We start from the raw sequence: 14,804 nt of genomic DNA on the forward strand, positions 1-14,804 counted from the left end.
ATTGGGCGAGAGGTGGGGTACACCCTGGACTGGTCGCCAGCCAATAACAGGGCTGACACAGAGACAGACAACCATTCACGCACACACTCACACCTACGGACAATTTAGGGTGACCAATTCGCCTGATGAGCATTCACAGGGAGAACATGCAAACTCCACACAGAAAGACCCACTGGCCAAGCTGGGAATTGAACCAGTGACCTTCTTGCTGTGAGGCTGCAGGACTAACTGTTGCACCACCATGCAGCCCGCCCCCCTTCCTCCTTCATTCCACAAAATGAATCTTGTGGGATGAGATTTTACACAAGTTGTGCACAGTTCTAGTCTTAATGGAAACACCAGCAAGGAGTAATTACACTCTATCCAAACTTCAGGAATATGACTTTGATTCTGTAAAAGGTGTGATGGAAACACAGATAAACTTTCTCCCAGATTTCACAGCAAGCTTCCAGTCTTCACTGAATAGTTATTTGAACATTATCTTCCTGATGAGTCCTCTGGGATCAAGAAAGGCAGGACCCACATACTGTCTGTCAGCTGATCATTACCTCCTTTATTCTAAGTGAAGACCTGACTATCTCCAATCAGTCACCTCAGCTGATTCAGACCAAGCACCAAAGCCCTTTCATTCCTTCTTTTCAGCCCTCCCTAACATTCCTCCATCAGACTCCCTCTCCCCTGTGTTCTCCCTCCTTCCCTCCCTCTCAGGGTTCATGTTCAGGATAGAGCTGAACACAGTGTTCCCCTAAAGTCTTGTGTTCTTCTTCGCTTGGTATTCAGCCTCAGAATGAAAGTTATGCAGAGTAGAAGATTTGTTTTCCCTCACATTATTATTCCCCCCTTTTTTCCCTGTCAGCTCCTCACATCACAGCTCCAGACACCTAAGCCTCCAGTTTCTCGTGCTGCTGGAAACATTCATTCCTTCAGGCCGAGCGTGGAGGCCGAGCGTGGAGGCCGAGCCCCTCGTCTCCAGGGTAAAGGAAGGAACTGTGCTCTTTGTGGAAAGGCTGACGGCTGAGGGACAAAACAAAAGATGAGACCTTATGCTGAAAAAAAGGGAAATAATCTGTGTGTGTGTGTGTGTGTGTGTGTGTGTGTGTGTGTGTGTGTGTGTGTGTTCAATCTAAAAACTGAAAATCCATAAGCTCCTGTTACTAAGTCAGGCCTTGGTAACGTGCAGATCAAAGCCTGTCCTCGCACACTAAGTACAATACACATCACAGTGGAACATGAAACGCCAGGCTTGATGGTTGTCAGTGCTGGTCACATGGGTACACTCTCATCATTTGACATGCCCGTAAAAATAGCTGCGCTGCCGGGGTAGCAGCAGAGGACAGTAATCCCCTGATCTCGCCCTGCACTAGGCCAGAGCTGCATCTCGTCCATGCCAGGCCGTCCAGATGGCGGGTAGGGATATCCGTCCCATCTGCCAACCTCAGGAAGCACAGAGGCCAAGCAGATTACTGCCTCACTGAGACACTGATCTACTAACACAACTTCATTCCTGCACTGAGACACAGGGACAAAGACAGGACAGGGACAGGAGCAGAAACAGAGGCAGAGACAAGCACAAAGACAGCAGCAATCACAGAAACGAGAGAGATGGACAGGAACAGAGGGACAGAGACAGAGGGACAGAGGGATGAAAGGACGGGGACAGAGATAAAGACAGGACATGGGGATGGGGACAGAGACAGAGACAGGGACTGGAGCAGAAACAGAGGCAGAGTCAAGTAATGAGGCAGAGAGAGGGACAAAGACAGAGGCAGAGATGGAGACCTAGACAGAGAGACAGAGGGACAGAGACAGAGACAGGAGCAGGGAACGAGGGACAGAGACAGGGACAGGGAACGAGGGACAGAGACAGAGGGACAAAGGGACTTGGCAGAGTGACAGGGACAGAGACTAAGACCGATACAGAGAGACGGGGACAGAGACAGAGACAGTGACTGGAGCAGAAACAGAGGCAGAGTCAAGGCCAGAGACAGAGGCAGAGACAGTGGCAGAGACAGAGAGAGAGAGAGAGAGAGAGAGAGAGAGAGAGAGGGAACGAGGGAACGAGGGACAGAGACAGAGACAGAGACAGAGACAGAGACAGAGACAGAGAGTAAGACAGAGACTTAGACAGAGAGTAAGACAGTGACATAGACAGAGACAGAAACAGAGACAAAAAAAGAGCAGACAGCTCAGGTGCTGACCCACCAAGTCATTTGAGTGTGTGTGTGTGTGTGTGTGTGTGTGTGTGTGTGTGTGTGTGTGTGTGTGTGTGTGTGTGTGTGTGTGTGTGTGTGTGTGTGTGTGTGTGTGTGTGTGTGTGTGTGTGTTATCTGCAGCCTTAGGCACAAACATGATTGATAGAGGCTGTAAACAGACCTCAGTGTGTCCCTGTGATCCCAAAGTGTGACTCTTTAAACTGTGGAGGCTGATCAGGACCAGGAGAGGCCAGTCTGGGTCTGTGTGTTACAGAGTGGGGCTAAGAGGATTAGCTTAACGCCTCTGCCTAGCCTGGATACCCAGAGCTGTGGAAATCCCACTGCAACCACATCCCCCACTCTGGCCAGCCCACCACCTCTCCGCTCAGCTCCCCCTCCCAAAACGCAGAGCGTGTCTCTCATACCCTGATGGACCATTAGCCATGAACTCTCTCCTACTCTTCAACCTCAATCTAATCCAAGCATGTCCAAAAAAGGAGAAAATGAAGTCCACTAAAACACATGTCAGCCAGCCTAGCAACAACTAAACACCAAACACAGAGCCCCCACAAGTCCAGCGCTCTTAAATCCACATCCAACAGTTTAACATGTGGGGGAAAAACAGTCCAACAAGACAGAAAACCATGAACCTGACCAACCTGACCATAACACTGCAGGAGTGTTACAAAGTTATACATGTATCTCTGAAAGGCTAAATCCTCCACATACATTCATCCAGTACAGATTCTGTGGTTGGCCGGACTTTATTAAAGCCAGATGCAAGCTGCTGGTTCACAGGAGCAGCCGGGCCTTTGGACAACGATCTATTAAGAGAGCTTAGAGGAACAGCGCTGTCAGACACTCTGCCAAAACGACTGGCAGCGACTCCTCCAGCTGCTTCATAAAACACAGACACTGACGCCATGACCGTGACCATAAAGTCTAAAAAAGGACAACAGGGCAAGAGGAAGCCTGAACATGAAGAGTGCAGCAGTTTGACACACCAACACGCACTGACAGAGAGGAGGCTGGGTGAAGAGGAGTGTAGAAATGTAACACAGCTGCTAGAAAGAACAAAATACTCTCAGAGGCAGACCAGGACGTTTAAGTCCTACTTCAGAGTAAGACGATGTGGCTTCCCTCGGGGTGAAACGTTCTCAGTCTGCAGAGTGTGTGAGGGTTAGGAGACGAGACGGGTCAGTGTGTCAAAGGTAGATTAAAGGAAGCAGAAGAAGAAACCTCCAGCTGTGCCAGCAGCTGCAGCCCGTCTCCCAGCACCAGAGGGGAAACAGGGTGACAAGACCCACAGCTGACACGGTCTGCCCCCTGCTGTGCTATCAGCTCCATGAGGAGGAGCAGACTCTGAGGCGGGTGGCTGCAGACACGCGCTGAGCATGGCATGGGGCTCAGGGACACTCATGAAGACGTGATCAGGAGCCAGTGAAGCCTTTCATTAGTCCCGTTTGTAACACTGATCAGTCCTGAGGTGGTTCATGTGAAGAGAAGTGAAAACACCAGGAAGTCTGGTCCTTCATGTGTTTCAGGATAATAAACAACATCACAGCTGCTACAAGAGCAAATACATTCAAACCATGTCAATGGGGCCTGCAGCCAGGGGTCAAAGGTTATCCCATTCGTCCATGAGCCAGCTCAGTAAATATCGACATTCCTCTCATCTAATTAATCTCTGAGGCTCAGAGCACGCAGAGCTCTCACAGGAGAGGAGCAGCTGAAATAAAACTGCACGCCCTCTTTTCTCTATGTTTCATGTTTCACTTTAATATTTAAAATTAACACAATGATGGATTTGTTAGTGAGGCATTGTGCTGATGAGACGTGTGTTGACTTTGGTTAATTCATGTCTTGATTCACCTGCACTTTACCTCTGCGGGTCATTTGGTGCCGTAAGTTAATTAGATATCAGGATCTGTAGTCTGATCGTCCTGTGGTTAATTTCTCAGCAGACTCCCTCCACCATATTGTTATTATTTCTGCTGAATGACAGGTTTAAAACAAGCATTAAGCAAATTCACAAAGTGCTAAAAACTGTAGTTCCTTGTCTGTCCACTTGAGGCAGACTTCAGAAGCACAGAAAGTCTCATTTAAACTCATATTAAAATGTCCTTCTGAGGTCAGCGCTGCAGGGAGCTCTACAAGCTGCAGCACTGGAAAGTCTGCACTGCTATGCAACACTCCACCTAAACACTAGTTGGCAGTGTGAATGTGTATGCGCCATGTGGCAGGTTCCAGGTCTGCTTTGTTCTCGTTTTGTTTGTGCGCAGGAAACCATGGTGGTGGAAACAGTCACAGGGCTAATGGGCTGAAGTGTTAGGGTGTGTGGTTGTGTTATTGAGGAGTTGCACATCAGCCTACATGTGTGGGCTTCTGTTAGGTACAAGAACACGTGAACACACTAGTTGTAATTAAGAGTAGAAGTTTAAACCAGCACCACTGTAGACGATGCTGACAATCGGGCACACTGTAGCTGTTAGCAAGGAGGCTGGAAGTAGAGCTGGGACAATACGCTTTTCCCTGATTCCACTCTTTCACGATTTTTGGGGTGCCGATTTCAATTTAAATTGCAAATCTTTGGTATTTCATATTTTTGTGATGTGAGTTTTCTTTTTACCATTGGACCATGTAAAAAAAAAGTTGATTGGTGATGATGATTTCTACAGACAAAATCTAGAGCCATGTTTTCTCAAAAAATGCTCCTCACATGTGAGTCAGGTTTTAGCATTCATTCAGGGGACCTGACATCATGTTTCTAGACAGTCAAAGAAAAACATTTTGCACCCTGGAGGAGACATCAGTAACTTTTTACCAACCAAGCTTATAAACAAAGACCAAAATGAAGAATTTCGTGCTGAAAATAAAAGAGTTTTGAACAAAAAAAATCCCTATTTAAAAACTGTAAAACAAAAGAATCCTGATGCCTTTGAGAATCCATTTTTCCTCCCACCACTAGCTGAAAGTAGGGTGGGTCAGTATTTCAACATGGTGACCGCTGCAGTTGGGCTTTAAAACACTTCTACATCCCAGTTTTGTAGAGTCTAAGATTTAGCTGGAGTTACCTCAGTCTAACCTTGATAATCACTCCTGCTTTTACTTTGAGACATTCAGATGTTCACAAGTTATAAAGGAGCCATTTCAGCTTTTCATCCACTTCACATGCACTTTCCTTTTGCATAATTTAACCTGACTTCTGTCAGTTTTAACTTAATTAGTCTTAAAGGGTCCTCGTTTTGTGACTTAAATAATCTACAAACAGCATTCACAGTTTAGCTCCTCAAATCTTAACTTAACCACTGAACACTGTACAGCCAACGACCCAAAATAAGGACTTGAAATAACAGATTTGATTCTTTTCATTCAGACTGCAACTACAGTTTGGCTTTTAGTCTAATCCTCCAACAGGCAGCTCATTTGGATCACAACAAAACACAGAAGACTTAGAGTTAGCTGATAGAAAACAGTCCCAGCTGGCCCCGTGGACACCTGGACTAAACCTTTTGTCAGCTCCCTGTTTGGTTTATGACCAGAGTGGTAATAAAGACCAACTGCTTTCTTTGGAGCCAAACTGTTTAAGAAAGCAGAAAAGAAAAATGACTATGTGATTAAAAGAAGCCCTATGTTTGGGATGCTGTGGCCATGAAATGTTGGAGGAATTTTGATGTGATGCTGAAGTTTGGAGTGTGTAGTTTGACCAGCTGTGGTCTGTGTGGTCATCAGTTGACATCCCAGCGTCCCTCTCTCAGCCCTGTCCTGAGAAGGATGACACTAATCCTGAAGTTAATGTGGCCGCAGAGCGCCGCGAGTGAGTGGGCGTATGAGTGACACACTTACAGGGATTTTATGCATCCAGAGCTCTTAAACTCTTCCCTCTCTCTCTCTCTCTGCTTCATCTTTCTCTCTACTCTTCCTCCTCTTTTTACAGCCCATGTTTTCTTTGAAGTCCTCCCCATCAGAGTCTGGGCCTCTGTTTTACTGTAGCAGACAGCCAGCAGCCAGCACGCTGACCCCAGGCTACCTCACTTCATCTTAAACCACTCATGTGCACTCACATCAGGAATCATTCAAGGTAACCTCAGGTATCGCCACGGTGATAAGTGCCACGGTTACAGAGCAGCCAATGGGAGTGAAGCAGGTGAGAATGTGTGAACACTGCTGAACAAATGCTCTTTAGATGTTTATCCCAGCAGTAAGTGGTCAGCAAAGGGCTGCATAGGTTCAGACTGTTTAAAGCAGGTTGGCATGTGACCTGCAGGGTCAGGTGACCGGCTACCAGCTGTCACTCTCGGAATGTCTCAATGTGTGTGTGTGTGTGTGTGTGTGTGTGTGTGTGTGTGTGTGTGTGTGTGTGTGTGTGTGTGTGTGTGTGTGTGTGTGTTTGTGCGTGCGTGCGTGCGTGCGTGTGTGCGTGCGTGTGTGTGTGTGTGTGTGCGTGTGTGTGTGTTGGGGGGGTCTCAGAAGCGTTTGCACGCTGCTGCAGGCTCACAGAGCTTTTTTTGACCTACATTCTGCTCTCGATGATCGACTCCAGAGAAATCTGTGTTAATCAGCCGGTCTGAGGCCACTCACAGGGTGACAAAGCAGATCAGCAGACCTCATTAAGACCCAAGAAACAATAAGATCAGGTTTTCACTTCTCTGAGCCACCTCCCTCCCTCAGAGAGCTGCCCCCTTTTTAGCCTTCTTAAAATAGGTTTTATTGGAGGCATGCTGAGCAGAAAATACATTTCTCTGAGCCAAGGATCAAGTGACATAGGAAACAAAGCTCCCTCTGAAAAGTTTAAGAAGATCTTTGTGATTTTCTGCATGTGTGAATACAGCATGGTCACAGCATGATGCACATTCACAGATCCTGTGTGCAAACATTCTGACAGCAGTGAGGGTGTGACATCAGTCCTGGAGGGGGGCTGGTTTTTAGACAACTTGAAGAAAAGGTAAACACAAACTCTGTCTCACCTCTGGAGTTGGTTGCCATGTCCGCCACCTTCTGGAAGGCATCTAGAAAGGCCACAGCTGCCAGAATGGTGGTCCTGTGGAAACATCCACAGCTCCACTGTGAATATGCAAAGAACTAATACGAATGACACAATGGCTGTGACTCCCTACAGTTTCTCTGTGGCTGGATCCACACGTACCTGAGCTGAGAGTGCAGCTTGGTGGCCTTGGCACTGAAGTCTTCCCACACAGGGTAAGAGCTCTGCAAAGAAAGGGAAAGGAAATTAGTCGAACAAACCTCTTGGCCAGGACGTTTGGAGTGCATGAAGCGCAGGTTGAGAAGACAAGATTTCCTCTGCTACGGGACTGGATCTGGTACAGCTTCATAAACGCTTCATGTCTGCGTCATCCAGTTGTCCCCTTTATTGAATACACACTGAGACGGGTCACAGTCGCTCACAGAGAGCACAGCTTCTCCCCCAGGTTACAAACAGGTTGGAGTATCAACGCTCTGCTCTGACTTGTCTCTCTAAAGGTCAGCTGGATTTTTCAGCTCCCTCATGTTATAATTGTCCTTGATCAGCCTCAGCTTCTTCTCCCTGAGCTGGTATGTGTGTCTACATGTCTGCTGCACATGCTCAATCTGTATCAGCGCTCATAAGAGGAATGTTTGTGTGCAGTGGGGGGGCAGGTAGTCTATCCAGTGTTTGAGTGATCTGGATTAGATTTAGCCCGGGATCATCACACTTTGCCTTGAGCTACAAGAACAGAAGCCAAACATAAAACGCATTCAAGGCCAGATCCCATTAGAGCTGGAGTCTGAGCCGCAGAGAGGGGAGGGAGGCCGAATATAAACTCTTCATCGTTCCTGTAGTAACCTCCAAATGTGGCAATGTGGCAGTGACAGCGTTTAACCCCAGCCTCTCCTGGATGAAGCCCAGAGCTCCAAAGGTGATTTAGGAGCCCTCATGCCTCACAGACTCGTTCCTCCCTGCTCTGCTGTCTGCACTTGACTCCAACAGGTGTCTAATTAGCTTGTGTGGCGTGCAACTCCCAGAGCCTGAAGGAGTACACTGCCAAGACAGCTGAGGGAGGAGGGTGAAGGAGCGGGCAAACAGGACGACATGCAGAGACTCACACCCAGACGCTCCCAGGGAGGGAGGGAGGGAGGAAGGAAAGGAGGATTCTTCCTGCTGTGTTTTGTCCCTCAGAGGACAGTGAGGTCGAGACGATCATCCTCGAGTGAGCAGGAAGGCTGTGACGTTCAAGGACTTTTGTTAAGGCGTTGGTTTTCCCACAAACATGAATGCTCACACTTTCTGCTAAGGAGACAGGAAGGAGAGACAGGTTCCTTTTCACAACACAACTTTATAACAACTCTCATGACTAGGTCTGCATTCTGACAGCACTCAACGGTACTAAAGGAAGAGGGCCAAACTTCTTCTCAACATCCCCACCTTTACTGTCAGTCATAATCACGTGTCCTGTGACAGTATCGGACTTCTCTGTGTCAGAACAGGAAGATAATCCAGTTTAAGACCCATATGAGCTCCTTTTGGAACAGATCTGCTTTAAAGGTTATTAATTACCACCACACTTCAGTTTTAGGAATAGTATCAAATAGGGGTGTAACAGTACATGTATCCGTGCTGAACCACTCCATAAGGCCGTCCGGTTCGGTACAGTGCTGTATTTGAACAAGTACAGTAAGTTTACGTTAGCCGCTGCATATGGCTCTTTAATATTCACGTGAGTACTCGTCTATCATTGGCTGTGCAGGGAAGGCATTTTAATATTCATGAGGAAAGTGGTCTGTGATTCGTGCTTTGCGATCATGTGCATATCATGTGGACGTGACATCTCACGGTGAGCCAATCAAAAGATGAATATCAAAGAGCTTCCGTAGCCACAGGAGCTTGTGTCTGAATTGTGCATCATGGCTGCTGCTAACGACCAACCAGAGCTTGAAGAGTTTATTAAACCAGAAAAACAAGTTTTTTGGTTTAATAAACATGCTAAACAAGCAAATGGTTTTGCGTTGTTCCATACTGTACTGAAAATGTACTGAACCGTGACCCTAAAACCCAGGTACGTACCGAACCGAGATTTTTGTGTACCGTTACACCCTAGTATCCAACACTGTCCTGACTGTGGTTTACGGAATCTCTGAAACCATGAGTCATGACAGGGGTCCAGATAACCCTGACAAAAACAGGTCTGACCTGCAACCAAATATATTAAATTCAAGCTTTATGAAAGGACTCGGGTAACTGTAAAATGGAGGGGGATCAGCACCAAACGTCACAGCTTTATTTGCTGCCCTTCACCAAGCTCCACGCTCCAAGCTGTCACACTGAAAAATCCTCCACACTTTGTGTTACTGATGCCACCCTCAACAAGAGGCAGAAAATAAAGTCTTGATGCAACCAGCACAGAACAAAATGCTGATACTTAAAGAGACATAAAGGCTATGCTACATCAGCTTAACCAAGGCAGAGAGACCAGGTTACAGAGTTATATACCCATTGAGTAAAATAGGTGCAGCTAAAAGCTTAAAGGCAAACTTCAAACTTAATGCAGCTGCACATGGTTTTTACTTAAGTTGTCTGTACCTGTGTGTGTTTCCTATGGATCAATATAAGGAAAAAATAATTCAACAGTAACCTTGGATTGGACACTGGACCCATACAATGACTAAAATAAATCATAATAGTGACACTGTCAGTTAGACAACCATCACACCATCAAACCCCTGCTCATTGCATCCCCAGTCTAATGACAACAAAAGCATCAAATTGGCTGAGTTATAGTTTCAGCAAAAAACCTGACGCACAGAATCAGCACCAGAGAACACTTGTAGCTTTTTAACACTCCCCGTGGTGTCCACTCCCAAACTGCAAGGGGCAGTGTATTACAAATGCATGTCTATCACAGTGCTCTCTGTGTGATGAATCATATAAATACCAGGACTTTTCTGACCTACTCAGGAGCAACGGGTCATCCACACATCTGTGTGCGGAAGTTAGAAATTTTCAGAGGTGCACTGAAATTTTCTGCTTGAAATTGTCTGCATAAGGAGACAAAGCTGCAAAAAATACATCATTCATCCACACGAAGCTGCACAGTCCCCTTAGACCTGTCAAGCATAAACTAAGCTTTATACTTCCTGCCCATCCACCAACCTCAGCACCACCCATGGGTTACACATTTACAGGTTGTGTATGATACACTCATTTGCAGCTGAGGACATGTCTGTGTGTTTTAAGTGTGTCTGGACATAGCTTTTTATCCACCAATGAGGATGCTGAAATGTCTCCATCTCCTGAAGGGGGGCCCTGCAGAACCAAGTTTGGGAACCACAGCCACAAGCATGGAGCATGGTGGTTGTCTGATCTCACAAAAAGTCAGTAATTAGAGTTTTTCCTACTGAAATGATCTAAATATTAAAACTACACATGTATCTGAGAAGTCCTCCAGCACACACCCCGGCCCTCAGAGCTGCATAATGTGACCATGACACAGCCTCGGGGAGTGATAGCCAGCCTCTGAGGGCCTGTGCTGAAGCCAGCAGGTAGCTCTAGAAACTCCCAGTGATGTTGTCTTTTTTCTTCTTGCTGTTTTTACAGTGGGAGGAGCGTTTTTTAGAAACATGATTGGAGCTGAGTTTCTAAGAAATTCCATCCAACAGATGATTTTTAGCAGCAAATGTCTGTTTATAGGCATCAGTTCATGTTGAGTCCTCTACAGAGCGCCTTTAATGGCTCCTGTGCTACATTACTGCTCGTCCTCTCTGCCTTTTTTTGGCCCACACTAACAGTTTTCCACAAGCAGCCAAAGCCTCCACAGGCACTCCATCACCTCCTCCTGTCGCTCCATCAGGTGTCTGCAGAGTCTGCTGAAGTTTCCAAGCTGCCTGTGTGTTCATTGTGTAGGTAATTGTACATGGCACTGTAACATTGTTCACAATCAGCACGATCAGCACAGAAAGGCCAGCCTGGGGGGAGGGATGGGAGGGAGGGGATCAAGCTGCTCTGACAGGCCTGCGTGGCCCAGTGAGGCGGCAGGAATGAGGTCAGATCTCAGACAGTGGACGGGGACGCCGTGCTGACTCAGGGCTTCGCTCTCATTCATCAGTGCTGGTTATCAATACACAGGCTGCCTCTCTCTGACACCACCTCTCTGTGTCCAAGCACAGCACACACACAAAGAAACACACATGTTAAAGCGGAGAACAGCAGAGAGCTGCCTTCACTCAGGGGTCTATGAATGTCTGTGAGAGCCGGCGATCGATGAGGAATCAGCTGTTGCCTGATGCTCCACTTTGCAGCATGAGTGAGCTCCACGCCAAGGACGCAGGGAGCTGATGAATACGTCCACACTTTCCATCTGTTGTGCTGAACAACAGACCACCCTGCTTCAACTTCCTTCACTTGACCCCTCCCCCAACACACACAGACACAGACACACACACACACACACACACACACACACACACACACACACACACACACACACACACTGTTCTGCATGTGTATTAAACATAATGGGAGACTTCCAGTTCTTGAAGAAGAAATCATTTATAGGCCAGCAGAAAAGTGAAGGACTTGTGATGTTAGTGAATCATCGGTCTCCGTCCTGGGGCCAAACATCAGAGAGCATACTCTGTGACCTTTTACACTTCCTGCTGAGGACGATGAGCTGATTAAGTCATTTTCTCTCTAATATTAAATCCAGAATAAAAACCACACAGTCTGGAGGAGGGGGGACACTTTTTGGGGTCAAAGAGCACCTCAACATTTGTGTTGAAATAATGAACACCGTCCTCGAGTTTTGACAGCTTGTTCCTCCATTAAAAGAAAACCTCTGCAGGGTTTGGTTCCTAAAAGGTCAGAGTCAAACACATCAAAACTCCCCACAGCAAACATGGTGCCCTGTTGTTAAGTGCCTTGAGTGGTGCAAGGATTGGTACAGCAAAGTCCCTGAAGATTGAAGCAGCGTGTGACAGACCTGCTGCACATTATGCAAATAACACAAAGAGAAACATGTTTCAGCCTTCGGTCTGTCCCGCAGCGCTGTTTCCACTGGGGGAGGACCCGGTGGAAGAGACAAAGGCAGTAAAAACAAGCGTCCGACCGGCCACAGAGCTGCACGGAGGTCACATATGACTGTTTTCCCCACTTTGATTCAAACCTGTGTGTGTGTGTGTGTGTGTGTGTGTGTGTGTGTGTGTGTGTGTGTGTGTGTGTGTGTGTGTGTGTTACCTTCATGTCGTTTACGATGGCCTGGAATAATCCACCCAGCGCTCCACACTCCTTCTCCACCGACTCCATGGTGTCAGAAACAAACACAAAGCTCACAGAGAGAGATCAGAGTAGAAATCCGGCAGAGGAAGCGTTTTCAAACATCGGACACGGAGATCTTGTGTTCGTCCCTCCGCCCTTCCTCGTCCTCCCCGGCAACACCGACGGGTCAGCCGCGGACAGGATCAGCCCGCAGCCTGCGGAGCGCACAGACAAAAAGAAATGTGCTGCTCGGGGGCACCGGGAGCCGCTGCTCGCTCGCTCGCTCGCTCCGCTGCCGCTCGGACGCACGAGAGGGATGGAGCAGGCGCGCGCTTCCGCCGGGTCAGCTATAGCCGGGAAACGTGGAGGGCACATGCACCGCTGCTCCTCATTATCACTAAGTTAGCACGAATAACGGAGAGAGCACTGTTGTGAGGTAGAGGGCTTCAGCAGGAGGAGGACGACGACGACGAGGAGGGGGCACCTCGGGAGTCGGGATCGGTCGCAGGTCTGGGACGCGGGGACGCGCTCCGTTGTTAGCGGAGCAGATGTCTCGAGACTAGAGACTCCCGTAACACGATCCATGGGAATGGGAAGGGGGCTGGTCAAGTTTTTTTCTCAACATAAAGAGGGTGAAGAGGAGGGGAGACCTGTTTTATACAGTCTATGGGGGAGACAGAGGAACACCCCCTCCTATCACCCCTCACCCCCTCCTTCCTCCCCCCACGCAAACAATATAGCGTCACGGTATTGTTTAACAGCTGCGGCTTTCGGCATCTGGCTTATACGCCACCTACTATGAGAGGGCACAGTTTGCTGTGGAAACGCAAACGGGATCAGGCTTAACTGTACCAAACCGTACTGAACCGACCCGGACTGCTTGGTGGAAACACAGCTTTACAGTCACTTGAAATTTCATTCCTGAAGGCCAGAAGTGTTTATTTGACTGTGTTGTGTCTAACTCTCTACCCTTGACCTGTCCAATTTAATTCAGGGGAAAGGGAAACAAGAAGACAGATGAGTAAGTAGCTCAGCTGTGGTGCTGAATTGACAGAGCACCAAAAGTATGATTTAGCAACTAATACTGAATAGCAACATGACCAGTTCCTGAGGCAACAGCAGCTCTGACTGACTAGGTGTTTTCCTGCAAAGTAGGTAAACCTGACAAATGAAAGATAGAGGTGCTGACTTTACTAACTCAACTTAGAATATCTTTTGATAATAATTAGTGGAAAAAATACACTAAAACTAAACTAAAAACTGGAGTTCACTGTTAAAATTAGAGACACACTGATGAAGAGCTGGGCCATAGGTCTACCTGAAAACACAAAGACTGAGCCATACCTAAGACTCGAACTGGCTGCTGACTTTTCTATTCACACTTGCAGCTGCACAGTGCTGTGCAGGTGAACCCCAATCTGAAACATTTGCACCTCCCACAGCACTTTGATTTGCAGCCACACTTGGCCAGTTGTACACAATTTTGTGCAACTGCTGTATTCACTCTCCAGAGGACCAACCATTGTTCGCCAACCGTTTCCATCCCCAGTCAGCAGGACTCTCTGATTTTGGTTGACACTTGGTTGCCTGACTCCATATGCAGCCTGCCTGATATGCAGCATGTTCAGTGTGTTGAAGCAGAGCTGCTATTGTTGGAGGAATGGCTTCAAACATGTCAGGTCTAGCTTCATCCAGACCAATAGCTGTACTTGATCTATCGTACATCAGGACCACAAACTTCTCCAGGATCTCAAGGTCACCATCAGCCAGTACATGAGGGTATTGACTTAATTTTCCAAAGATGGCAAGGCCTCAGGACAAATAAACCAGGTTTGCCAGGCAGTCTTTTTGCCTTTTTTGCAAATGGCTGATACAATATCACAACCTGTGAAGGCGTGAAACAAGGGTATGCCTGTGGTCTTCATAGGTCTAATAGCTCTGCACAGGGTAACCCTGCACAGTCTAGCATCATTATTCTAAAGAGTGTCCCAAATTTCATGTTTGTATCACCATTTGAACTTTTGGAATAATGAGGGTTCAAAAGAAATGGCGGCCATCTTGAAAAATGGCCACCATAGCAACACTATGGGGGTCTGACATTTTATTTCAAAAGAGTGTCCCTTAAAGAGTATTTATACCAAATTTCATGCTTGCATCACCATTTGAACTGTTGAAATGATGAGCAATCAATGGACATGGCACCAGTCTTTTAAAAATGGACACCATATAGAAAAAATGGCCGCCATCTTGAATTTTGGGGTGTCTAACATTTTGTTTAGAACAGTGGCCCTTGGAGAGTATTTCTGCCAAATTTCATGTTTGCATCACCATTCCAACTTTTGGAATAATGAGTGTTTAATGGAAATGGCGGCTAAATTGAAAAA

At 47.1% G+C, this 14,804-nt stretch overlaps 1 protein-coding gene across 3 annotated transcripts in view; it reads right to left on the minus strand.

The window, feature by feature from the left end:
- mtss1la (MTSS I-BAR domain containing 2a) overlaps positions 1 to 13,091 on the minus strand; it is a 36,426-nt gene extending 23,335 nt beyond the window's left edge. For 2 of the 3 annotated variants that reach the window (XM_074677554.1, XM_074677552.1), the window contains exons 1-3: positions 12,400 to 13,091; positions 7,339 to 7,400; positions 7,160 to 7,233 (exon numbers count right to left, since the gene is read on the minus strand). In XM_074677554.1, the coding sequence (XP_074533655.1) occupies positions 7,160 to 7,233; positions 7,339 to 7,400; positions 12,400 to 12,468 (205 nt within the window). In that variant the 5' untranslated portion in view covers positions 12,469 to 13,091. The remainder of the gene's footprint in view (positions 1 to 7,159; positions 7,234 to 7,338; positions 7,401 to 12,399) is intronic. The other variant, XM_074677553.1, reaches the window with a different exon arrangement.
- Between the last annotated feature and the right edge of the window lie 1,713 nt (positions 13,092 to 14,804).

This window comes from Halichoeres trimaculatus, unplaced genomic scaffold, assembly GCF_033239565.1.
Source record: "Halichoeres trimaculatus isolate MK-OKI-2021-1 unplaced genomic scaffold, fHalTri1.1 fHalTri1_scaffold_10, whole genome shotgun sequence".
NCBI lineage: Eukaryota > Metazoa > Chordata > Actinopteri > Labriformes > Labridae > Halichoeres > Halichoeres trimaculatus.